The sequence below is a fragment of the Rhagoletis zephyria genome, unplaced genomic scaffold (assembly GCF_001687245.7).
Source record: "Rhagoletis zephyria isolate East Lansing unplaced genomic scaffold, Rhagoletis_zephyria_1.1 Rzeph_scaffold_00233, whole genome shotgun sequence".
Taxonomy (NCBI): domain Eukaryota; kingdom Metazoa; phylum Arthropoda; class Insecta; order Diptera; family Tephritidae; genus Rhagoletis; species Rhagoletis zephyria.
The window spans coordinates 266,389-292,976 of record NW_016157317.1 but is presented as its reverse complement, the minus strand read 5'-3'; the positions used below and the strand labels follow the sequence as shown (position 1 = coordinate 292,976).

Here is a 26,588-nt window from a genome sequence, read left to right as displayed (position 1 = left end):
GAGTCTCCACATGCCGGGCACTCATTTGGGATGTTTGGGTCAAGTCTGGACAGGTAGCTGTTTAGGCGGCTACAGTATCCAGACCTTAACTGAGCCAGAGTAACGCGGGTCTCTCTTGGTAACTGAAGCTCCGTCTCTTCCACAGGTGGAGATTGGGCTCCGATAACGACATTCCTAGGCCTGGAGTCGAGGTAGGTGGAGACTGACTCCCTATGAATGTCGTTGATCGCTTGTCTGTACGTCATTGGGTCCAGTGGTTGGTCTGTGTAGGTCTGGACTGCGTCCTTATACACGAATAGGTGCCCCCTGACGTGCCTGGGCGGAGGCTCCTCCTCCAGCAGTGGTCTGTTAGGGTGTTCACTTCTGTGACACCCCACCAGAAACTGCTTAGTGAGCATTTTATTGTGTTCCCGTACGGGGAGCACTTGGGCCTCGCTGTGTAAGTGATGCTCAGGCGTCATCAGAAGGCACCCAGTCGCTGTCCGGAGTGCGGCGTTCTGACAAGTCTGTAGCTTCGTCCACTGCGTCCAACTAGTCCCCGGTGACCAAACAGGCGCTGCATAGTTCAAGGCATGTGTTGCATTTGACTGATGTCACATTCCGGTATATTCTGTTCTGGCACACGGAGCAGATGGTGTGGGCAACCAGCAGCTGCAGGTTGGCTCGCGCTCGCGAGTGGGACCGGCCGGTAGGTTGTGTGGGTGGGGGTGTTGGGAGGTTTGCTGTTGCTCAGGGGAGCTTCTAGGGGCCGTGCAGGCTCTTCGGGTGCTAGGTCGCACCCGTGCATTACGCGAGTGGGTAGCCGTGGAGGCTGGTTGTGCCATTTGGCTTGAGCAACAGGGAGCCACAAAGTTTGTGGTCCACTCCCGGTGAGACCTAAGGCCAGAGCAGGTTCTTAGGTGACTCCATCCGTTGCAGGAGTTGCACCTAACCGAAGTGGAGTTCGGGTGGAGTCGATTCTGGCAAACACAGCAGAAGTAAGTTTCAGGTCCGGGGTTGGGCTCTACGCCCGCCCGGAGAAGAAGGATGTGGAGCAATCCGGCTGCAAGGTATTGCTCCATGGACGAGTAATGATTGGTGGGTATCGCCGATCTAGACGGGGTTAGATCGCCGAAACAACAGCCCTTGGTCGGGTGAAACCCGAGTCATTCCGGTACGTAGAACCGGCTGTCGTGGGAATGGTACATGTGCCCTCTTAGCCTACAGTGGCCAGTCAAAAATCGTGTAATAACCCTGAGTTTATCCTTTGGAAAATTCATGAGTAGCCTGTATCTTGTCAGATTGTAACTTCCTAATAAGCTTTTCGCCTGACGTTGACCCATGGTGTCACGCCAATGTAGTTCCCTCAGTTTGCAATTGTCCCTTCTGAGCATATCCTTTATGATACTGGATCCCACTGCCAGATAGGGCTCAGGTCCTATCGGGGTCGAGGAAGCGGTTAATCTGGCGAGGTGATCAGCCTCTTCATTTCCTGCAACCCCCATGTGCCCAGGTACCCACACTAGTTGGGTTTCATTAACCTCCGCCAGAGCATTAAGCCTCTTGACACACTCCAAAAGCAAGGAGGACTTGATCTCGAATGATGAGAGAGCCATAAGTGCCGACTGACTGTCACTTAGTATAAGTATCCTTTCATTCCTATAGTTCCTACTCATGTTGATCTCTGCGCACATACTGATGCCATAAACCTCCGCTTGGAAGATGCTTGGGAATGTTCCCAGGGGCACCGATAGCTTCAGCCTAGGGCCGTACACGCCTGCTCCAATCCCCGCAGGTGTTTTGGAGCCGTCAGTGTACCACTGTATTGTGCTCGCCTGTATGTGCCTTTCCATAATAGAGGCACACCAGGTCACCTTACTGTAAGTGTAAGTCCTGAAATTCCTTTTGAAGACGACCTGTCTGTAGATATCGTCCCTGGGGAGAAGAGCCAGGCCCCTTGTATTTCCTCCGTTAAGGCATACAGCGCAGTGTCCGTGGATCTGCCCACTCTGTACGCGTGCTGGTTGGAATGCAGAGGGGCTTGTTTCAGAGTGTTAAACCTGATCTCATGGTCAATAATTTTCTCCATTGCCTTTAAAATAAAGGATGTGAGACCTGTCGGCCTGAATGACTTGGCAAGAGAGTAATCTCTCTTACCTACCTTCGGGATAAAGATGACCCTGGCCCTTTGCCACACCTTAGGAATGTGGGCCAGCGCTAGACTGTCCCTCATAACATCCACCAGATGTGGAAGTAAGAGCTCTCCTCCCTTCTTCAGCAACATTGGACATATACTATCCACCCCAGGGGCCTTGTACCGTTCGAAGGAGTCCAAAGCCCACCGCACTGTTTGCCGGTTTATAAGGCTTTTAGCCTGCTTCCAGCCGGTGGGGCTGGCCTGTACGCACGGAACATAGCCTCCCCAGCGGTGGAAATGGGCCGACAGCAGGGCGAGTGCCCTTTCCTGTTCTGTACCTGAAAAAGTCCCATTAGGTAGCCTTATAGCCAATCTGGTGCCTGTGTTGTCCCTTGCCAAAGCTTTATGAAGCCTAGCAGCTGCAGGAGTGGATGCGATGTTTTCACAAAAGGTCCTGATGCTGCTACGCTTGGCCTTTCTAATATCCTTATTGTACTTTGTCAGACTGACTGAGTATTCCTCCCAGTTCCCGGTGCGCTTTGCCCTGCTGAACAGTCTGCGTACCTCTTTCCTAAGAACCGAGAGTTCCCGTGACCACCAGAAAGGCTGAGCCTTCCCCTAAGGCTTTGANCGTTAAGGCATACAGCGCAGTGTCCGTGGATCTGCCCACTCTGTACGCGTGCTGGTTGGAATGCAGAGGGGCTTGTTTCAGAGTGTTAAACCTGATCTCATGGTCAATAATTTTCTCCATTGCCTTTAAAATAAAGGATGTGAGACCTGTCGGCCTGAATGACTTGGCAAGAGAGTAATCTCTCTTACCTACCTTCGGGATAAAGATGACCCTGGCCCTTTGCCACACCTTAGGAATGTGGGCCAGCGCTAGACTGTCCCTCATAACATCCACCAGATGTGGAAGTAAGAGCTCTCCTCCCTTCTTCAGCAACATTGGACATATACTATCCACCCCAGGGGCCTTGTACCGTTCGAAGGAGTCCAAAGCCCACCGCACTGTTTGCCGGTTTATAAGGCTTTTAGCCTGCTTCCAGCCGGTGGGGCTGGCCTGTACGCACGGAACATAGCCTCCCCAGCGGTGGAAATGGGCCGACAGCAGGGCGAGTGCCCTTTCCTGTTCTGTACCTGAAAAAGTCCCATTAGGTAGCCTTATAGCCAATCTGGTGCCTGTGTTGTCCCTTGCCAAAGCTTTATGAAGCCTAGCAGCTGCAGGAGTGGATGCGATGTTTTCACAAAAGGTCCTGATGCTGCTACGCTTGGCCTTTCTAATATCCTTATTGTACTTTGTCAGACTGACTGAGTATTCCTCCCAGTTCCCGGTGCGCTTTGCCCTGCTGAACAGTCTGCGTACCTCTTTCCTAAGAACCGAGAGTTCCCGTGACCACCAGAAAGGCTGAGCCTTCCCCTAAGGCTTTGACACGGGACAGCTGGACATAAAGGCATCTAAGATTGTGCCGTTCAGCCTATTAACCCAGTCTTCTAACGCCATATAATCTACCTTTCTAACCTGTACCTCTATTCTTGGTAGGTTCAGTCCAAGTACCTCTTCATATTTGGCCCAGTTTGTTTTCCTGGGGTTTCTCTTAGGGTAACCTGTCAGACAAGCAGCTCCCAGTGCAAACCGGACAATCCTGTGATCCGACAGCGAAGGCTCAGATGAGACTTTCCACTGGACGATCAAAGCGCTGGCCAGTCTGTTGCTGATAGTGATGTCAAGAACTTCCTCTCGGACCCTAGTAATGAACGTTGGTTCATATTCTAAGAGGCACTCACCCCTGCGGTTAGTGTCCGAACTGCCCCACTCCATATTGTGGGCGTTTGCATCGCAGCCTAGAATGACAGGGGCGGCACCGTTGGCGTTGTCCCCCGGAAGGTAGGCTGCAGCCAAGACCACCTCCATCTCTCTGCCATCAACTTTCAAGGTAGTCTGGACCGCTACCAGATCCTGTGTTAGAAACTCTGTAATGCAGAAATAATTAATATTAGTTTTCAGCACTACACACGCTCTGGGCCTCTCGCAGGAGAGGTCCCAAATTACCTTATTATTATTGTGGTTGAGGCCCCTCACCTGGCCCCTGTAGGTCCACGGTTCCTGTATTAGCAGTATACCCAGGTCCTCCGTGGCAAACCTGCTCGCAATGACCGCCGAGGCGGCCACCTCGTGATGCAGATTGACTTGGGCTACCTCTACTGCTAGTGTCTTCATATTTGGGGCTCGTCGTCGATATCCGAGAGCCGCGCGTCGCCCTCGCTTCCTCTATCGAGGTCGAGCCTGTCAATGACCGCGAGGAGCTCCTGTGTGGTGCGTACGTAGTCGAGGGCCTTTGGCCCGGGACTCACCGGTGCTGGGGCCTGTGCCGGTTCTGTTACCTGGTTGGCTGGTACCTGTGCCTGTTCTGTCAGCGGGTTGGCTGGTGGGGCCGTGGTCGACTCTGTCGCTGGGGCCGCAGTGGAGTCAGTTGCCGCGTCAACACACATGTCTTGCGACTCTGACTCCTTGCTACCTGTCGTCTTTTTCCGCCACGGCCTCACCGAGACGTAGCTGTACCGGAAATTTACGTGGAATCCGGCCCTCTTAATGCTGACGTACGACGCTTCGTCGATGCCCAGGTTGAGCCTGTGACCGTTGTCCTCAGCGTCGCACGACACCACTTTCCACGCAGCCATGTGGACACCCTCGTTCTGAGCCTGAATGAGCGCCAGCACCTGAAGAACACCACACAGAACACCAGAGGGTGCCTCCACCCTTTTAGGACCTCGTCCATGATCACATCCTGGAGTCTGGTTAGGTCCTCAGGGCATAGGGCTGCTGCAGGANATTATTATTGTGGTTGAGGCCCCTCACCTGGCCCCTGTAGGTCCACGGTTCCTGTATTAGCAGTATACCCAGGTCCTCCGTGGCAAACCTGCTCGCAATGACCGCCGAGGCGGCCACCTCGTGATGCAGATTGACTTGGGCTACCTCTACTGCTAGTGTCTTCATATTTGGGGCTCGTCGTCGATATCCGAGAGCCGCGCGTCGCCCTCGCTTCCTCTATCGAGGTCGAGCCTGTCAATGACCGCGAGGAGCTCCTGTGTGGTGCGTACGTAGTCGAGGGCCTTTGGCCCGGGACTCACCGGTGCTGGGGCCTGTGCCGGTTCTGTTACCTGGTTGGCTGGTACCTGTGCCTGTTCTGTCAGCGGGTTGGCTGGTGGGGCCGTGGTCGACTCTGTCGCTGGGGCCGCAGTGGAGTCAGTTGCCGCGTCAACACACATGTCTTGCGACTCTGACTCCTTGCTACCTGTCGTCTTTTTCCGCCACGGCCTCACCGAGACGTAGCTGTACCGGAAATTTACGTGGAATCCGGCCCTCTTAATGCTGACGTACGACGCTTCGTCGATGCCCAGGTTGAGCCTGTGACCGTTGTCCTCAGCGTCGCACGACACCACTTTCCACGCAGCCATGTGGACACCCTCGTTCTGAGCCTGAATGAGCGCCAGCACCTGAAGAACACCACACAGAACACCAGAGGGTGCCTCCACCCTTTTAGGACCTCGTCCATGATCACATCCTGGAGTCTGGTTAGGTCCTCAGGGCATAGGGCTGCTGCAGGATAATCACAGGGCAGCACAGCCACCCGGATGCCTTTAAGAGCATCAGAATAGCTGGGCTGCTGAGCGGTTCCTTCCTGAGGCTGACCTTGGCCCGCAGACCCATCCAGGCCCCTAGACTCTGTCGGAGGGGGTATAGGCCCCCGCTGCCGCTCCGCTGGACGGTGGCTCCGGTGGTGTAACCTGTAAGCCAGTTCGCTTTGCTGTACCTGTGGAAGTTGCTGTTGAGTTACCTTTGGGTTCCCCGCCTCTCCGCCAATGAGCGGGCGCGGGTCTCTGCTGCTGTTGCCCGCCTCTCTGCTTTTCAGCAGGCGCGGGTCTCTGTTGCTGTTGCCCGCCTCTCTGCTTTTCAGCAGGCGCGGGTCTATGTTGCTGTTGCCCGCATCTCTGCTTTCAGCAGGCGCGGGTAGTTCCCCTGGGTTGCTGCTATGCTGCCTAACAGCGGTAGCAGCTCTATTGCCTCTGCGCCTGCGCTCTTCACGCTCACGTTCCTCTCGCTCTACCTCCTGCCGTACTTCCGCCATGGTGCGGGCTTCATTAGCAGATTTCCCCTGCCGAAGGTACCGAAGATACCACTTAACTCCCGACCCACCAAGACCAGCTCGATGGTGGTCGTCAAGGGCTCCCGGTTGACCGGAGGGGGGGTAGTGGAGGTCTGCACCTGCGACTGCGCTTCTTGCTCTCATGTACATGCCACCCTGACTCATGCGACGCTGTGGAGTACTGGCTGGGAGACCTACGGTGCCTACTGCCGGAACGGTGCCCGCTGCTGGAGCGATGCCTGCTCTCCGAGCGACGCCGACCCCTGGACCGGCGACGACTCTCGGAGCGGTCACGACTCCTGGAGCGACGCCGACCTCCAGTCCGCTGCCTGCTTGTGGAGCGATGCCTGTTCTTCAGGAGTGATGCACCTGCTCCCTTGAGGCCTTCCGAAAGGCGCTGCACCTGATCCACGCTGCCACTGCTGGTGCTTGGCTTTTCGTAATCTCTGGCGTGCTCAATGAAGAGGGCAGCCTCTTCTTCGGCCAGGCTCTCAAGGAAGCTGCCCACGCGCCTGGTGCCTTTACCCCCGCCCAGCATGTTACTGCCGTGCGTGGCCGTTGCTGTTTTTAGTGCTGCTGTTGCTGAACTCGTAGCAGTTGCTGTAGTTGTTGCTGTTGCTGTAGTAGCTGCTGTTAACGCTGTTGCTGCTGTAGCAGCAATAATTGCAGTTGTGGCAGATGCTGACGTTGTAGCTGTAGCTGTCGCTGTTTTTGCGCTGGTTTTCGCGCCTGGCCTAGCATTTTTTGCTGCTGTTGTTTTTGTTGTTGGTTTTAAATGTTTAGTTGTATTCATCTTGTTCGTACGACTGCCTGCTCGACGAGGCGAGCTCAGCAGTCAATTCAGTAGAAGGGGATCTTATCTGGCCCGCCGCGCCAGCGCCCCATGTCGCGGTAAGGCCACCGTTACTCCTCGATGCGGCCCGGTGTCAAAGAGGCGCCGTTCTAATACAGCTGGATTATACCCTCCTGGCTGCAAACCGTCCAATAGGTACGGTGTCGCATTACACCCTGGATTAGGAGGTGACACTTCTTGGTCACCGTTCGCCGGCAGCCCAGATCTGGAGAAAAGGCAGCGCAGAAGCGACGAGCGCGTCTACGATGCCCCAGACCAGAAAGGGGCTGGTCAGCGATTCAGCTAAGCCCCCGCACCAACGGCAAGGTGCCTGCCCTAGCGAGGGAGAATATACCGTAACGTGACATCAGTCAAGTGCAACTCCTGCCACCTGGACGAAGGAGGTCAGACTACAACTGGGTATTCACGTCGATGGCGTAATAATACCAACGGTGAATAACCCGAAAATCCTCGGAGTTACCTTCGACAGTCTGCTCTCCTTCTCGGCGCATACATCCGCAATTGTCAACAAAGTACAGAGCCGCAACAAGGTCCTCAAGTCGCTGGCCAGCAGCACTTGAGGCAAAGATAAAGAAACGCTGTAAAAGTGGATTATATATTGTATTTTAAAAACAAATAATTAAAATTAAAAAATTATAAAATAAATAGTCAACTCTAATCAATATGTGAGTGTCGGAAAGCTATAATATATAAGAACATCTTTTTCTTAATTAACGACGACACTGTTTCTATATGAAGCTGATCTCGACATTTTGTTTTCGTAAGATTTAGTATCGAAAATATTCTTTCAAAACTTGCCTAGGAATGTGAGGTTGATAGCACACCTTGTGCTATGTTAAGGCCAGTATGCAGCTCTCAAGAAATGCAAAAAGTCCATATAAAATGACGTACAAGAAATTAATAAGAAATTTAGTTGTCTAAAATTTTCTTTAGTCAGTACGCAGTTCTTGAGAAATTTGATAAGCTTTCTACTACGGGTTTCTAAAGTTTTTTTGTGAAAAAAGAGCACAAGGCAACCCATGCTTGCAACAGGCTGGTGAAGTATCAGTTGTCAAAATTCCTTGGACACACACGAAATAATGGCGACTTTTTTCTTGACCGTTTTCCTGAGAGCTACATACCAGCCTTTATAATGGTTCGTTCAAAACCTTTTTGCAAAACTTACAAAGGCAAAAGAGAATAAAAAAATTTCCCGCAGTGAATTTTGAGAGCTATATATGTATAGTATTCATCACAAAATTGTACTAAAAAGTACTGCGTAGTAAGAAAGTATATTGTAAACGAAATTGTATCAAAAAAGTACAATTGTTCCAAAAATGCCAACACTGATCAATACATCGGGAACACCTAAAGTATACTGACCTTTGAGATAGAGAAAAAAGTGGGCGTGGCCCGCCCCCTTTTCCGGATTTTAACGGCATTTTTTTTGGTGCAAATTGAACGGGGCGGCGATAGGGGGGCTAAACGTGGTATTTTCAACATTCTCAAAAGCTTATATTTCGAAAACTATTGAACCGATTTTCTAAATATGGACACAGTTGGAAAGGTGATTGAAGGGCCTTTCATTCGATATATATATATCTATGTATATAATGTATTCACATTGCGAGAAAAGGTAAAAAACGAAATTACGGTAATTTTTTTTATAAAAATGTATGTTTTTCTTTAAAAAAATACGTAATTAACAGATATGTTTATCAGAAAGAGCACAAAAATACCGTTCATTTGATATATGACTTGTAGCAAACAATTTTTGTGGACATCATATTTGACTAAATATATAGTTTTCTATGAAAAGGAAAAGCGCCGCAGGCGAAAATTTGGAATAAAAAATGGCGCGATAGAAAATCTTAAGGCTGATTCAAATACAACTTTCTTCGCTTTGCTTGATAGTTCCTTGCTTTGACATATAAGATCGATGTAGGCATATACATGAGTATGCTCACATAAAAAACGTTTGAAGCAAAGCAAAGCAAAATCTTNGCAACTCTCAACTTTTGCCCGCTTTGGCAATCAGCTGTCTACATGTATCTTTTCTCGTGCGCTTGCATTTGCATTTAATGACAAAAATAGGGTAAATAGGAAATTTTATTGCTATTATTAACGCATATTATTATATTGTTATCTATTTTACAGAGAAAATATACGGAAGAAAAGGAGAACGTAAAAGCTGTCAAAGCGTTTATTGTAGCATACCTTCTGCGTTTCACGCTTTGTTGTCAAAGTTTGAACTGTCAAGCAAAGCGAGGAAAGTTGTATGTGAATGGCCCTTTACTCTCTCTAGTTTTTACAAAAATTGAATGAAAATTAAAAAAATACTAAAGAAATATATAAACATTTTTTTTTTAAAACGAATGACGGTAACCAAACACCCCACACGCGCAGCTCAGCACTTCATACAACTCAACATAAAGAAGATGGTAATACAACACCTTACACGCGCAACCAAAAAGCTGGACAACAAATTCCAGAGCAGCGACTGGCGTTTCCGTGGGAAACGCCTAATCAGCAAAATACCTGTCACGTTGACAGCACTCGGGCTTAACTTTTAGGTTAAGCTTTAGAATTAAGAGAATTTGTAAAATTAGTTGTTAAACTCATATCAACAAATAAAGACCGGTCTCGTCCGGAAAAATTTTTTTTGTAACCTACCGAGCCGGGTAGTTTAACTTATATTCTAGGCCCGCGATTGCAGTGAAATTTTTGCACAATATACTCTAAACTCTTAATTTTAAGTTCCAAAAAGAAAAAAATTGGTCTTTCCAATTTTGACAGTCGCTATCGATTTTTTTCTCACCTTTAAGCCTTGAGTAAATAGCTATTACCATATAAGCTTGTGTGAGTGATAGCTTTTTTATGTTAATTAATGAATACAAGTGCGTGCATTATTTAACGTATAACTTGAAACATCCATCTTTATTTACAACTTATGTTTATTTACAACTTGAGAAAAAAATCGGTAGCGACTGTCAAAATTGGAAAGACCAATTTTTTTTTTTGGAACTTAAAAACAAGAGTTTAGAGTATATTGTGCCAAAAATTTCACTGCAATCGCGGGCCTGGAATATATAAATAATTGCAATTGTTTAAATTATTGTTATTAAAGAATTAATTGTTTTGCAAATTTTATTCTGCAAATCTTTCTATTGTAAAGGGAAAAGCTTCAGCAACTCTCAAAAAACATTTCATCAAATTTCATCAAATGGGTCGCGACTTACGAATTTTTCTCAAAAATTGCAATATTCTTATAATACCAAAAAAACAAAAACGTAGTGCAATTTCGAAATACCGTCCAAAGTGTATTTTTGTTCTATAATTATCTACAGATTTCCACAATTATCTTTACTTTCCAGAAAATCAATGAAAATTCATTGACACAGTTGGCGTGGTTTGACTCATTGTTTTTACTTCTGCTTTAGTAAATTTTTTTAAGGGTGGGTCCATTTGTTGAGTACAACCCAGGGTAATGTTGACTTTATTTGTAGTCTCGGGTCGGGGTTAAAATTTGTACGGTGTGAAAACCGTTTTTAGATAGCTCGCAAATGTGTTAGCCTTTTCTAAATCACTTTTTGCCCATTCACTGTTTTCCTTTCTTATTGCCGATTCTTTCAGGGTGGGTCTCCTCAATTTGCCAGCTGCTTTCCAGAGAGAATAAAAAAATTTTGGTAAAATTAAATATTAAGGATATATCTTGTTTGGATATTACCAATATATTGTTAGAAGATGATGCATTGATAAAAAATATTCATTCAATTGATTGGTACTCATTTAAATAATCATTAATTATTTTTCAATTGTCATATGAGGCCATGATGGCCCCGAGGAGCCTATCTACAAAAAAAAGTAATATGAGAAAGAAGGCTCTATAAAAAATAAATGCGGTATTTTACTAAAAAGTTCATTGCGCCTACGTGATGCTAGTACATGCTATAGTAAAAGGAAAATTAAAAGGGCATGCCACGGGCTATTAGCGTTTCGATTCTAGTAATGCATTTTAAGGAGCACTTCAACTTTTGTTGAAATGTCAGTAGGAGTAGCCCTACGCTCATGGCCTCATATTATAGTTAGTGTGTTATTGTTCCAATGAATAAAATAATTTTTTTAACGATATTTCATTGTGTCCTCTTTTCCATTGTAAATAAGTTGCTTACTGTATACACACTTCCCTGCAAGAACAGTGACTATCATTTAACAAATCATTTGAGTGGCAAGACTGATTGAGATTTCTGTCACTGGCTACCTACAAGTTTCTATCAAATTCTAAAGGGCAGTGTGAAAAATCTGATATAACCATTTGTGTTCATGTGATCTTCCGTCTTCCTCCAGCTTAAGGCCTTATTTAATGGTCTCTTTTTAACCAACGCAAAATTTGCAAATGTGTTAGTAAGATAAATGAGAATGTGTTAGTTTCCATCACACAATTCTTGTAGGGTTTGTGCAGTTGTCAGTTGAGAGTTGCCATCTGTAATATCGTTTCGGAAACTTGCAACGCAACTGAAGTTCGGTTGCTATCGATTATATACCCATAAGTTAATCTTATCGTCCACATACTTTAAAAAATAGGGAAAAATGTTAAAAAATTTTATTTTGATGAAATTTGGTGTACCCTGCGGGTTTACTCCAACATTTTTTAGCATGGAAGATAATGAGTTTCTCACTATGACACCCACCTCCATCTCTTTGGCTCTCAGTACAAAATTTCATGAATGTTTGGGGAAATTATCAAACATTTATTTTATTTGTAAAAAGTTCCCATTTCTTGCTTTTAAAACTGAAAAAATTAAAACATTTACCATATCTACATACATACCAAATTATATGAATGGTAGATATTTAAATGCACTGGAACCTGCAATTTTACCTTTATTTTAAACAATAAAAGCTGAGCTTAAGGTAAGCAGAATAATAATTAAAAATAATTAATTTAAATTACTTCCGACAAAATAAAAATTTTTTCTTACAAACTTGCTTTTTGCATTGTATCTATTTTAAGCTCGTCTCATGACCGCAAATTGGTTGGTTGGTTGGATATTTTGCTATGAATCTGCGTAAAGTTTTTTCAGAACTCACTAATCCGTTTTACTAGTTTTGGATGCTGTAGTCCTATTGTGCGGTATAAAAGGAGTAAGTCCAACACTAAAGAGTGTCACCCGCACCATGCAAACCACATATTAACATACTTCCGTCATCAGAAACACGTCGGCTTATGCACTATAAATATTTGTCGGACCCGAGTATTTCCATTTGACAGGATATACGTCACATACCCTTTTTTCTATCTAATCTTCAAAATCCTATAGGTTCCCATGACACTCGAATAAATCGTGATATAGCACCCTACTATTGGGTGAGTATTCATTAAACAAAATTGTGCTTAACAGCTGGTAAATGTACATAGCTCTTTGCCTGCGGATTTGAATTGCTTAGCTGTTATACCTTTTTGCTCTTCAGTGAAATTGAATCTGTGGTCTTACTCTGGGTGTAGTGATAGGTTGATTGCTTGGTTTCAAAAAGTGGAATGCATTATTCTTCATGAAGCTCGCTATGAGTGTCTCCATTTCAAAAGGTGGATAATGGAAAATTTTGTTGAAGCTCGCTTTCTTAAAGTACATATACGCTGCAAATTTGTATGTTTTTCATATGAAGATTTTCTATAGTTCCGATGTCTAGTTATCACGCACCAATTACTACTAACTCGTATTAACTCTTTAAAATTTGAGGTTCAAAAGTTATGTCGCAAAAGCTCAGCTTATATAGAATTAAAAACAAATCTTAAAATATGATTTTGTCTAAAACCTTTCATTTTCTTTATGCACAGCTGATATATACGATCGATCGAGCGAATCCTTGAAGGGACTTGGACTGGAGACGGAATGCCTTGGTGGTGGACGGATTGAGTATAATTCCAATTCAAAGCTTATAAAAGTTTATGGTTATTCACAGGTTTCTAATGTTAAATTTTTATTGAAAAAGAAGTATAATAAAAATATTTGCAGGGCTTTGGAAAGGCAGACCACTATAAAACCAAACAAATTTTGCAAGATAAATTTCCAGAGTATGAAATTCAGATTTCTGATGAAGGATATTAAAAGTATTGAAAGTTGTATTGTGTTATTCTTAAAAAGATGTATGTACATACATACACTCATTCAAGAAAGTTTGCATACAGAGATTTATTGCAATACAGGCATATGTTTTTTTTAATATACTACAACAAAAACCCCAAAAATCCGTTCCAAACTGTGAAAAATTAAAAAAAAAATTCTGCAGATTTTGATTATACCATTTCACTAAAAAAAATAAATACCAAAAAATGAAGTTTTTTCTAATAGCGGTCGCCCCTCGGCAGGCAATGGCAAACCTCCCAGTGTATTTCTGCCATGAAAGACGAGAGTTATGACCAGGGAACGGATTTTTAGGACCTAAAAACCTATAAAAAAAGGCAAAATAAAATAACGAAATAGGCTGGAAAAGGCAAAATAAAATAGCAAAAAAAGGCCGGAAAAGGCACTAGGTATTGTAAAAAGGCAAAAAAGGCAACACAAAATAGCGAAAAAGGCAGGTATTGCAAAAAAAGCAAAATAAGGCACTAAAAAAGACAGAAAATACGAAGAACAATCAAAAAATCCATTTATTTTAGAAATGTTTATATTACAAGTAAAAAGAGAAAAACCATGAACTAGTTTCATTATATGAATCTTTGACTATTTTATCCTTCTGAGTTCGTAACTCATAAAACTTTAATCTGTATAGTTGTAGTAACATTGAACCACAAGATTTTTGAAGTTTTCTGGCAGCATTTTCATTCGATTTTCGTGACGAAAAGGCTTGAATATACTAAATGTGCCCTCGACGTAAGTTGATACAAGTGGAGCCCAATTTAAATATGGAACGTTTGAAACGTTCATATTATCAGGAATAAGGGCGTTTTCCTCGCCCTTTACAATTTTTTCCACACCCCTTATTGTCTCCAAGCCTACGTGAGCTGAGAAAACGGCTTTGAAATTTTCCAACACCAATTTGGCAAGAGCTCCCTGCGCTTCTATAAGACGCATGGGCATGTGTATATTTTTTAATCTTTAAAAAAATATTGTAAATGCTATAATCACTTTTTTAAAGGTAGAAAAGACAAAAAAAGGCAAATATCTTAAAAAAGGCAAAAAAAAAGACAACATCAAATGTGTATATATGGAATCAGGGAAAGCTAAATCCTGGACATTCTTAATCGAATATACTCTATCTCTTTAGCAGAAAAAAGGCAATTTCCATGTGAATGCAGGTTAGGGCCTGTGTGTATGTAGTTGGGTCCAGAGCATAGTTGATTTTTTAGGTCCAATTGTACCTTATTCGATCGTTTTTCTCCTTAAAGCTTTAGGCCCTACTCTGGTGTTTTGGTACAATTTCAACGAGTAGCAATCTCCTATCTTTCTTCTATAAAAAAAACAAATTCTGCACCACAGCACTTGAGGATAAGGCTTAATGCAAATGTTCATTTACGGCACGTATGAATGGAGTTTAGCCTTTATAGTTTGTTCATTGTGAGTACTAGCCGAAAAAGAAGAGGGTATTAAAATTTAGTTTGTTCCAGTACTTTTCGGACTAAAACCTGTGGAAATGTCAAACTACAATTTTACTCTCTCTAGAGAGAGTAACAGGAGAACAGATGTAGAAGTGTACGGGAACGCAAAAAGCACTTTTTCCAGCAGAAACGTCATTTGGTTTGTTGACTTGTCATTAGTACAAGACTGATTGGGCTGAAAGATCACTAAATAACTATTAAAATCTATATAATTAATAATAATTGCATATATATTCGAATATTTCATTATTTATTTCCATTTCTTAAGAAATGTAAGGTTATTTGCTTTCACCGCTTCTGTTTTTGTACACAAATGCAACTCTACCTATCGTTTGACACTTTTCATGAATTTGCCAGAAGAAAAACTCCGGACTAACAGCCTTATTATGTATCTCGAACGATAGGCCACACGAACGATTCGTCTGTAGGCGATATCGTCACGGATTGCAATTTTGTAACTGTCGTTCGTCTTCGTCTTGTCTTTACGTCGATTACGTTGCAATCGTCTCGGTTACGTTGTATGATGTTGCCGGATGAAATTTTGATGTACTTCCTAAGAGTTTTTCTTAGATTTCTAATATTTTCAGCTTATTTCAATGCTTTTTATTTTAAATTGGCAACATCGGAATTGCTTACATTTCGGTTTTGCTTAAAAGTGTTTTGGTTGTGTTGCGGAAAGAAATATAATTAATTAAAAAATTAATTTTTAAAAATGTATGCTGCTATAGCGCTAATGGACGCCGAGGAATCCGAAGAAAGGGAAAGGCGGATACAGAGGAGGAGATTGCGAGACCACACGAATGTAATGGAACTACCTGAGACTGAGTAAGTTCAAGATTAGCAAATAATTTTTGTATACTACAATGTATTCATTTCTAGGTTTGTTGCAAATTTCCGAATCAACAAAGAAATATTCCAATACATATTAAATGAATTAAAAGAGCACATGGCCACATCACATAGAAGCACCCACCTATCGCACCAGCTAAAACTCGCGACTTTTTAAAGATTTCTCGCCACCGGCAGTTATCAAAAATCTGTTGGTAACGAAAATATTTCGTCGATGGTGCAGTCAACTGCAGCCAACGTGATCAGGGAATGCCTAAATATTTTTGAGGACCATTTTTGCCAGAAATGGGTGAATTTTAGGAGAAACATCGATGAGGAAAATGCAGTTAAAGAATATTTCTTTGAGAAATACGGAATACCTGGGGTTATTGGTTGTGTTGATGGAACACACGTTCGTATTAAGTCGCCAGGAAGTGACAACCACCTCTTATACCTCAACCGCAAGCGTTTTTACAGTCTTAATGTAATAGCGGTAGGTTAATGATTTACTATCTTTACAAGTATACACATACACAAACTGAGTTTCCTTACAGATATGCGATCACAACATGGTAATCACATTTGTTGACGCTAGGCATCCAGGGGCGAATCATGATTCATTTGTTTGGAATAGTTGCGTTCCAGATGCTTCACGAAATTCACGATTTGCAGGAACAGCTGTTTTCCCCATTAATAAACCTTATGGGACTTCCTGTAAAAACCTGCAAATCGTGAAGCATCTGGAACGCAACTAATGTGGGTAACGCAGAACAGGAGCTAAAATCTGATTATAACAATGGAAAAACCAACACATGGCTACACGGTAAGTTTTAAAACTTAAAAAGGCTATAAAACTATTACTGACAATGAAAGTTTTTGTGGGTGATTCTGGTTACCCCTTGCAGCCATACTTGATGACGCCATTCAGAAGCACAGCCGATGAAATTCAACGAATTTACAACACAAAGCACTCGAATGCTCGTAATGTAATTGAGAGATGTTTCGGTGTTTTGAAAAACCGATTTCGATGTATAATTGGCTCGAGAGGGCTACACTATTCACCAGAAAAAGTTACACAAATTGTAAATGTGTGCTGTGCTATTCATAACGTTTGTATATTTTTCAAACATCAAATTCCATTGGAGAGCCCAGATATGGAGAATCTTGTTAGTTACGAAGAACTTGAAAACAGTAACATTTCGAATACAGCTGCCCTTATTAGAATGAGAGTAGCAGAGAGTTTGTTATAAACGCAGTTTTATTATAAAGTATGTGTGTCTAGATTTGAGGTACACCAGCAAAATTCATTTGTCTTAAAATTAATAAAATATTTACATAAAAATTCAACAAAATATCTTTTCAGTCTTAAATCCTAAATCTACATATAAACTAAGTAAATGCAACAAAATGTCAATTCACACTTAAATCTAAAAAATATTTATACAAAAAAAAAAATAAAATTTCACTTCATTACTCTCACAATAGTGGTATGAAAATTAATTCCGGAAGTACTCCAAAAATTGCAGATTCGCGTTCCACTGCAGCAGTTAATTTGTTTGTGGCATCCACCTGCAGCATTGATGCCTCTGCCATTTTTTGCAGCCTCAGCCTGCACTTTAGCGGCTTCTGCTTGGACTTTGGCAGATTCAGCCATTGTCTCTTGGAAGGTACACTTCCTATTAGTAGAACGTAACGTGTGCGTTGGTGTAGGACGGGTTGTCTGTGTAGTGGGAGTCACTACTCCCACTGGTAGTGGTTGGTTGTGCCTTATAGGAGATTTAAGGGTGGTTGTTTGTTGCTTTCGTTGGTCAAGTGTTGGCGATTCAGTCACAAGTAAAGGAGGCATTTCCTCCAACGACGAATGTCTTGACATGTTAGAGGTCGCCGTCGAAGGAATGCCGAAAACTCTGCCGCTCGGGGCTGCTGACCTTGAAATAAAAACCAGGCTGTCTATGGCCTGCTCCATTTCGGAAAGCGGAGAGTGACGGAATGGGCCACCACCGGCAGCAGTAAGTCTTCGTGTGTTTTCGGCAATCTTCTTTTTTGTCCGGCTTTTCAAGTCAGCCCATATCTTGAAAAATTAATGGGTCGATTACGGATGGCAACACAACCACGCTTCGGTTGTCAGCTGGCAATGCAACTGGAAAGAAAATTTGTATTACGAATGGCAACTATCGTCAGTTGCTGTAGAGTTATCGATAATCGAAATTTGACAGTTCAACAACCAGCAAGCGGCTGCAAACAAGCTGTGCGAGTAAAATTAAATTATTAAAATAAAGAGTTTTAAAGAAAAGACAGAAATAAAGCTAAATAAATTATTTGTTTAGGAGGAAGAGAAATGCATGAACGCGTCCTCAATCAGGCGACACTTAAAGGATAATTCCAATCCTCTAGAGCTACCGCGTGTACTGTAAGCACAAGTAAAAAAGCTGTAGTATAATTGGTTAATAAACAGATGAACCACTTCGTTCAACTTCAATACCTCCGCTCAGAAAAGCTTGCGCACATCTTCGATTTTTCGCAGAAGGAAGTGCCACAGCAATGACTTTAATTTGGAAAACAGGGTGTGTCGGTAGTTTTAAAAGAGGTGCTTCAATTGATAAAGGAAAAAAATTGCAATCAGTGTTCGCTTTTGTTTCGCCAAAAGGGCGTTGTCCACGGGAACTAAAATTTCAAGATATTGGCCCGTAGTCATAGTCAAAATAAAGTCGACTTTAAAGTTAGTTGCAGCTTTTTGACATAATTTTCAATGGGATATCTGTCAAAAAAGCTGCAACTAACTTTAAAGTCTACTTTATTTTGACTATGACTACGGGCCATTGGTTTGTTATTTTCACCATATTCTGTAAAAGCAAACTGCATTGCAAAATGTTAATATCGTTCAAATTATTAAATATATGACACACTTCAATTTTCGCTCCTAAATACGCTCCAAAAACATTCCCAGCAACCACTAAAATGTAGTCGCCTGTATACACATTATGTAGCAACTGCAGTTGTCAGTTAAAAGTTGCCAGTTGCCATCTGTAATATCGTTTTGGCAACTAGCAACGCAACTGAAGTTCGATTGCTATCGATAATCTACCCATAAAATAAAATAAAATTCAATGTCAGTAAAGTGGAAATAGTACGCAAGCATTTATCTACCACATACAATGTATGCACTTATGCTTACTTTCTTCCATTCGACGGCCGTTCTTGTAGGTGGACCATGAGAATTAATTTTCCTTATAATTTCCTCCCACCGCTCCTCTACCCTTCCTCGATCAGATCCAAACACTGCAACACCTCTGGCCAGGTCAGGATTTCTCTCCATTTCTTTTACCAGTACTTCAAATTGAGTGGTTGTAGTTTTTTTCAGCGCTACAAGCATAAATATTAATATATTTCCTTAAACCAAGTTATATTTTTTTATTTTCATACTTTTCCTGGCAGAACCCTCCATCTGAACGATCACTAATAACCTTTCGTCTGTTTTCAACGATTGTTGTCTCACTTTCGTCTTCTATTCGCCTTAAAAAATTCCAAACTAGACGAAAACTACGTAACGATCAGCTGTTTTCGTGCCGCCAGACGATTTGGACTTACATACTACCAACACACGAACGAAACGTCTAGCAGACGAAACGAACGTTCGCTTCGAGATACATGATTAGGCTGTAAATCTTTAAACTTCATTCTGGGAACAGTTGCTCAGTTACTCTCACAAGAGTGTTCCCAGATACAGAATTTTTGGCGTACGGAAACGACTTTGGACTAAATCCTGCAAAACCTGCAAATCTTAGACGTGCTGGAACGCTCTAATTGTTTTCCGTGTTTTTGTCTTTACTGCAAAGAGTAAACAGGTGCAAAGATGAAGTAACTAATTACATATATTACGTATATCAATATATTCATTTACACTGGACTTTTTAGGTAGCTTCGAAAAAGGCAAGGCGTTACCGCAGAACTCCACAGGCGAACACCGATGGCCTACCAACTGTCATTTTGACGAGCAATGTGATTGCAAGTTTTTGTGTGTGGGCACTTTGATGTCTTGAAATAAGTATTTGCCACATGACGCCACCAGACAACATTCTCTCAATTTCGGTGTTTAAAAACATTTAANAAAATTTCATCGATGTTACCACCAGCACGCTTTCTTTCAAATGAAAATATGGCTGTCAAACTATCGAATTGCCTGCAATAGATGTCAAGCAATAAGCGCTGACATATATTGCAGCACATGAGAAATAGGCGGTCTCCATTGGAAATATATTTATTGACATGGTTATCACGACATCAGTGTTTTTCTGTGGAGACAGGGCCTTAATACCGAGAATGATAGTCTACAGCAAGAAAGACGGAATTCTGAAGAAGTCGGGGGTGTGTTGGTAAGGCAAGCAGCATTGGATTGCATGAACCAAAAATACAAGATCATGCGGGCAGGAGAGTAGCCCGTTAGATTCGCATTAAAGAAAAAAGTTTAACGATTTTGACATTAGCCGTTTGTTTACATTTCTTCGTTGTTTACAATTTGGTGGTGTCTTTTTACTGCAATTTTCTTCATTTTCGCCTGTGACAACGTGTGTACACATAAGGCAAAGAATAATTTAACACAACGACATGATTTATAGAAGAATTGGCATAATAAAAATGATTATTCATGCGTTCAACAATTTCGCGGTTTTCTTCGTTCTCTTCGTTGTTAACTTCTTACAACAAAGATGGCGCCGAGATTTCAGCAGCTAGAAAATAACTTTTCTTTCTTTCCTTCCCGCGTGATCTTGTGTCTTTCGTTCATGATTGGATTGTGTGGAAGAAGACGCGAAGTAAATAAGTGCACGCCTTTTAAACTACTTTCGGGGAAACTTTCCATTATGGCCGTTCGTAAGGTGCGGTGGGCGAAGGGGGAGTGGGCGTGGCACCTCCAACCTTTTTTGGAGAGGGCATGAACCGCCATTGACAAAAATGCAACCCCCGACCACCTAGGCCCCCTATGGTTCCCTACGGACCCCTTAGAGAAATTACCAATAATCTCAATTTTTACTTGCGTCCACAGTATTTTTGCGTAGAATACCTTTCTGCGTAGGCGGCCTTCGGCCGCACTTAGGGATTATAACCCTCAGGCAGTAGAATTCTCCTTTCTGTGTTGCCAAAGAAAAGGGGCCGAACACCTTTTGCATAGAATTCCTTTCTGCGTAGGCGGCCTTCGGCCGCACTTAGGGATTATAACTCTTACTACATAGAATTCCCCTTTCTGTGTGACCTAACTGGGACTACCGCCCCAGTGATGTAACCTTGGGAAAGGATGAGGTAACTAGAATTCCCTTTCTGTGTGGTAAACCTGAGCCTGCCTATTTGGTTACTGGGTGTTTTATAAAAATGTCTTGTATATAAAAATGTGTGTATAAAAATGTATTGTGCAAATGAATATTTAACATTTTTCAAGCGAATAAACGCAAATGAGAATTGTGATTTTTGGCAATTTTTCTAAGGGGTCCCTAGGGAACCATAGGGGACCTAGGTGGTCGGGGGTTGCATTTTTGTCAATGGCGGTACATTCCCTCTCCAAAAAGGTGGGTTAGAGGTGCCACGCCCACTTGCCTTTCGCCCACCGCCCCTTTAACGAACGGCCATAAAGGAAAGCCAAACCCTACCTTCAGTTTTTAAGAATCATTTTTAAATGTTTGCCTAGCAATTACGTTCAGTGCAAAAAGAAAAAATATGATACATTTTCGAAAACAGTGGAGTGAAAGATTTCCGGGCAATGTGCAAATGCAAATGTGCAATGTTCTAATTTATGGAAATTTGGCACACATTGAACGACATTCGAAAAGCAGTGGTCACATAAAGATATTTGAAAGCGCACAATCAACCCCGAAAATTCAAAGCTTTGCAACAGACAACAATATGGAGCAAGCGGCTGAAAAACAAGGAAAGGAGTTTGAAATAACATTATGTTTGTTTGTGGCAGAGCACAACTTGCCTTTCAGAAGTTTGGATCATTTGGGAAAGTGCATTAAAACAATCAGCGATTCGAAAGTAGTTTCAATAGTTTAAATAAACCGCAATAAAGGACAAAAATTTATAACTACTATTAGAGGCCCGGAAAATGTTAAAGAAATTTCTACCATAACGCAAGGCCAATATTTAGTCTGTTCCAATAGCAGTCCGGTTTACAGGATTTAGTCAGAACTTACAGGAAGTCGTTCCTATTGACATAAAACCTGTAAGTGGGAACACATTTGAGAGAGTAACTGAGCAACTGTTCCTAGTCAGAAGTTACAGGATTTAGTCCGGAGTTTTTTTTCCTGTAAGTTCATGAAAAGTGTCAAACGATCAGCTGATTTACATGTGCAAACAAAAACAGAAAGCGGTGAAAGCAAATAACCTTATATTTGTTAAAAAATGGAAGTAAACAACGAAATATTTAAATATGTATAGATTTTAATAATTATTTAGTGATATCTCAGCCAAATCAGTATAGTACCAATGACATGTAAACAAACCGTCTGACGTTTTTACGGGAAATAGTGCTTTTTGCGTTCCTATGCACTTCTGCATCTGTTCTCCTTTTACTCTCATTTGAGAGCGTAAAATTGTAGTTTGACAATTCCACAGGCTTTAGTCCGAAGTTCAAAGGAATAGACTAATTATTCAATTGCCATAGACGAAATGACAGACATTACTGTGAACAAAAATTTGGCTATTATTGTAAGAATTTTTAAGATAGGTGCCGTGACCGATTTTTAGACTTCGTGGAAATAACAGATGGTTCTGCCAAAGGAATTTTTAGTGCCATGGTAGATGTGTTAAACAAACACAATATTACAATAAAAAAACTTGTTAGGGTTCGCTGCCGACAACTGTGGTGTTATGTTGGGAAAACGAAATGGCGTGCAAGCCAAGCTAAAAGAAATTTGTCCTAAAGTTTTTATTATGGGCGATGTGTGTCATAACTTAAACTTGTCTTTGGAAGCAGCTGCAGCAACACTTCCCCCAACAATCGATAAGATTCGTCTTTACATAAATAACCAGTGTGCCACTTGAGTAATTTTTATGTACCAAAATGCCTACCAAAACAGTGTCCAAACTACCAAAAAAATTTTCCGATCATTAAAACGAAATTTCTTGAATTCACGGATTTTTTAGCTACACAAATTAGCAGTAAAAATTAAAATCTTTCTCCCAAGATAGGCAATTTATCGTTAAATTTCAACAGCTGATCAATCATGTCTTTGAAAAGGGAGAAAACTCATACTTGTGACAACTCTTACGTGTGAACAAAATTTAAAGCAATTTTTTAACGTGAAAACGCAGTAACCCAGTCAGCAGAGAAATGTAAATTTCACTGACAGTTTTTTGTATCCAGAAACGCATTGAAAATGACTACAGTCTTCGTTCATTTTTGTATCTGGAAAACGTTCGAAAATGAGGACGTTATTTGAAAGCAATACCTGTATTTTTGTTTTTCAAGCGGCAGTGGCTGAGCGTGCAGAATAGCGTTCTTGTATTTGTTAGCTTTCAAAAGGTGGCGTGTTCGATGCCGTCAGGTACTTCCTTAATTTATTTATTTTTTCGAACTATGAAAAAGCATCTCTCAAGTGCAGAAGGAAAGCATTTTCAAAACATTTTTGCCTACCAAAAGCTTCATCAAACCAACCAAACTACCAAAGGAAACTGAAGCTACCAATTTTGGTCCAATTGGACCTAAGCGGCAACGCTGTAAATAATCACTTTTGCAACAGTTCTAGTCGTAAATCTGATTCTTCTAAATTTCTATCTGAGTTCGGGACGTAAATACATACCATCTTGCGTCTCATGGTGAAATGAAGTGAAGGTGGCGCATTCCCGAAACCGCTACTTTGGTTTTGCCGACTTTGACATTAATGGCAATACGTAAACAAAATTTTTGTTTAGAAACAAGTGCAAACGTATTGTGTACTTTCAAGTGAAAAATCGAAGTAATTCGTGCGTTCTGAAGTAAAAGACGTTTTATTTGTAATAAAAACTATAAAAATGTTGTGTGTTGAATTGCAGCAGCCGTAGGGGTAAACCCCCAAACGCAGTTTTTTTTGTTTCCCCGCGACGACGCCTCGGCTAGAAAGTGGGTAGAGTTCTGCCGGCAGGAGAAGCCATACAATTTAGACACCAGCGTAATATGCATGAAGCACTTTACGGACCACTTTTAAACACGACATGTTAAATTGAAAACGTTTAAATACCACAAATTACAAATTAAAATCGGAGGTAAGCAAGCATCGACCACTTTGCAGGAAAACAGGAGCTGCGGCAAGATATTATCACTTTTTGGGCACATGCAATATAAACATAAAAATTCTAAATAGTTAATTAATAAGACCTATTCTTTTGAACACATTTCAAGAGTGCTTGTATATTTTTTGTTAACGTAGTGCTTAATTTGCTATATTCAAAGATGGCTTGAGAAATTTTTGAATCGAGAAGAAAACACGTTTTCTCACTGCAAATTCACAACTGTCAACTCATTGTTCTTCGCCATACTCTTTGTCATTCTGCGGGAATGCGCAATCTTGTATTCTATCGTTTTTGCTTGCGTCTAGCTCCTACGCGCTGGCTATCTAGACAGGTAAAGTTTATTAAAAATGAAATAAAAATATAACAATAATTTTCCATAATTTAGGCGGTTGTAGATCGCGCTTTAGAGCAGTACTATTTCGTGCTGTCCGATTTCGAAACGTCATATGGCAATGAACATAATAGGAGTGTACTCGTACGCCCAACTATCTAAAGTTTTAGAAAACTTTTACTGGTTTTGCGTTCTCGTACCCAAAAAACTTGCAAAGTAGGGGAAATTGAGAGAGCAAAGTGTGAAAGAGAGCTGCAAATTTCTGCTGGGAAAATTTTTCCCAGCTAAAACTTGCAAGTAAGAAAATCAGCTGATCACAAACACATGTTTGTAAATAAACAAAAGAAAATCTGGCCCTTGTGAGTTATTTATTGCAAATTTTATTATTAATGCTAGTATACAACGAAAAAGTGTGTTAATTTAATAAGCACAACGTTTGTTGAGTTTATTTTTCGTTAATTTGCTATTAATCTCCAGTTTGTTTACTTTAGTGCGCTGACTATGTTTGCCGTATGACATTTTTCGTTTGTACCATAATTTTCCTTTAAATATACCAAAATAGATTTAAATGCGGCATGCTAAATGTTTTTTTGCTGAAGTTTTCGGTTTTGGTACGTTGGTTGTTGAAATGAAAATTTTATAATTTTAAAGCTACATCTGTAGTTATATCTATTACATTTTTTTGGATCAATGATGGGTGTTTGGAGGAGATACTCTTGTTTTTGAATGCGTCACCATGTCATATCACAAATAATTATGAGAAAAATAACTTATTCATTCCGATATAATTAATTTGAATTTTAAAAAGGTTTTTCTTATCCAAAACTATTCAATTGTATAAAATGCCAAATCGGGGGAAAATGTACCAAGCAGAAAATAAATTGCTAAATTAATGACCAGTGGCAACTGTGCAAGTGATCAGTTGTTTCAAAGGTTGCAAGTTTTTGGAAATTTTGCGTTCTCGTACTTCTGTTGATATTTCGTCTCTTTAAGAGCGAATGCTGCTAAATTCTCAGAACTTTTGCTGCTGGAGAATTTTGCCCTCTCAATACGAGTACACACCTAATAGCTTAATTTCAAATAGCCTCGCTGATCCAGTGGTAAAAACGTATTTCCTTTTCCTGTCATATATTTTGAAAATTATAAACGATGTCAATATCCAATTGCAATCAGAAGAGGCCAAGATTCACGTCATGCATGCGAGATTGTCTACCTTGTTAAGGCATATATGTAGAAATTTTTTTCATAAAGATGAAATAGAAGGTTCAATGAACCCCTTAAATTGTGGAACACAGACCGAAATTTTTTACATTACACAAAATGTTGCCACAGAACAAGTTATTGAATTAAAAAAAAAAAAATATTCTAAAGTTTTACATAAAATTTTGCGAGGACTTTAGGAAACGATTTAATTTCAGTGACGAAATTATGCAAGATGTTATTAAGTTTACGCCGCAACAAGTTGTATCTGGCGAAACAACAAGTATTTTGCCAATAATCTAAAAACTTTTTCCTGAAGATGAGATCGATAAAGCCGAAGCTATTAATTTAGCCGAATGCGCAGAAATTAAAAAGTTTGAAAACTTACCAATTACTGAGTTTTGGCAAAAATTTGGTCAAATAAAAATAAAAAACACGCTCGATCAGTTCATGTCAGTCCGGAACATTTACAGAATCGCTCAAAGCATTTCGCCATTAGGGACATTCCGATACCATCAAAGTATCGATACCTACTTAAATGAGTTCACTCAAATCGTTATTTCGATACTACTTATATGAGTAAACCGAAAGTATCGATACCTACTTATATCGATAATTTTTCATTCTTGTATATGCAACCTTTTGCGTTATGCATTTTTCACACAAAGTCCGAAAGATCACGACACATAGCGACGTACCGGAATGACTCGGGTTTCACCCGACCAAGGGCTGTTGTTTCGGCGATCTAACCCCGTTTAGGTCGGCGAAGTATCNTCTGCGTACCACGCGAGATTGGACAGGGAACTTCGAGGGCCCGTGTTGCGCTGCTCGGTCGTAGACTCCAATTGCGACGCCCCCCACAACCACCACAGGGCGGCAATCACCTCAGCAGCACACACAGCCAACGGCGGCAAGAACATACACCTCACTCACACCCCACATCACGACACGTCTCCCGAACCACATGAAGCTCCTTCAATTCAACTGTAACGGGCTACAGAGCAAGATTGAGGAGATAACCGTCTTCATGTGTCGGCATGGTATATTAATAGCTGCGGTCCAAGAGACGAAGTTGCACAGCAATTCAACTTTGTTGAATTGCGCCGGGTACAACGTGCACCGTCGAGATCGCGAGCGAGATAATGGTGGTGGCTTAGCGTTCATCACGCACCACACCGTGCAGTATCGTCTTATCGAAGCAGACATCGACCGCAGGGATACCACCCTAGAATGTCAGGGCATCGCTATCCGGTCAGGCGATGTCGAGCTCGAAATAT

The 26,588-nt window shown here is 41.7% G+C and overlaps 2 protein-coding genes and 1 long non-coding RNA gene across 5 annotated transcripts in view; 2 read left to right on the top strand and 1 right to left on the bottom strand.

Annotated features, from left to right (window-relative positions):
- The window catches only part of LOC108358301 (sex-regulated protein janus-A-like), a 33,362-nt gene extending 20,064 nt beyond the window's left edge, over positions 1 to 13,298 (top strand). Inside the window, exons 3-4 of the mRNA XM_017609544.1 lie at positions 12,933 to 13,057; positions 13,111 to 13,298. Of these exons, the coding sequence (XP_017465033.1) occupies positions 12,933 to 13,057; positions 13,111 to 13,203 (218 nt within the window). The 3' untranslated portion in view covers positions 13,204 to 13,298. The remainder of the gene's footprint in view (positions 1 to 12,932; positions 13,058 to 13,110) is intronic.
- Positions 13,299 to 14,317: 1,019 nt separating this feature from the next.
- Positions 14,318 to 17,809, top strand: LOC108358302 (uncharacterized). Of its 2 annotated transcripts, XR_001846748.1 has the most exons (4): positions 14,318 to 15,518; positions 15,573 to 16,014; positions 16,076 to 16,344; positions 16,427 to 17,809. It is a non-coding gene; the product is annotated as an uncharacterized LOC108358302 (long non-coding RNA). The 2 variants fall into 2 exon arrangements; XR_001846747.1 differs by having other exon boundaries at positions 14,318 to 16,014.
- Positions 16,961 to 25,900, bottom strand: LOC108358300 (uncharacterized). Of its 2 annotated transcripts, XM_017609543.1 has the most exons (4): positions 25,700 to 25,900; positions 18,945 to 19,349; positions 18,697 to 18,884; positions 16,961 to 17,592 (listed from the first exon to the last, which is right to left on the bottom strand). In XM_017609543.1, exons 2-4 carry the CDS (start codon positions 18,964 to 18,966, stop codon positions 16,984 to 16,986), a joined length of 819 nt encoding a protein of 272 aa, XP_017465032.1. In that variant the 5' UTR covers positions 18,967 to 19,349; positions 25,700 to 25,900; the 3' UTR covers positions 16,961 to 16,983. The 2 variants fall into 2 exon arrangements, with proteins under 2 accessions (XP_017465032.1, XP_017465031.1); XM_017609542.1 differs by lacking the exon at positions 25,700 to 25,900 and having other exon boundaries at positions 18,945 to 19,372.
- Positions 25,901 to 26,588: the final 688 nt, after the last annotated feature.

Excerpts from the sequence above, each read along its gene's own strand:
- LOC108358300 (XM_017609543.1), bottom strand. The coding sequence starts at position 18,966 with ATGGAGGGTTCTGCCAGGAAAA. Across the intron at positions 18,885-18,944 it reads GGAGGGTTCTGCCAGGAAAA|CGCTGAAAAAAACTACAACC; the intron begins GTATGAAAATAA and ends TTATGCTTGTAG. Across the intron at positions 17,593-18,696 it reads CGGCCGTCGAATGGAAGAAA|ATATGGGCTGACTTGAAAAG; the intron begins GTAAGCATAAGT and ends TAATTTTTCAAG.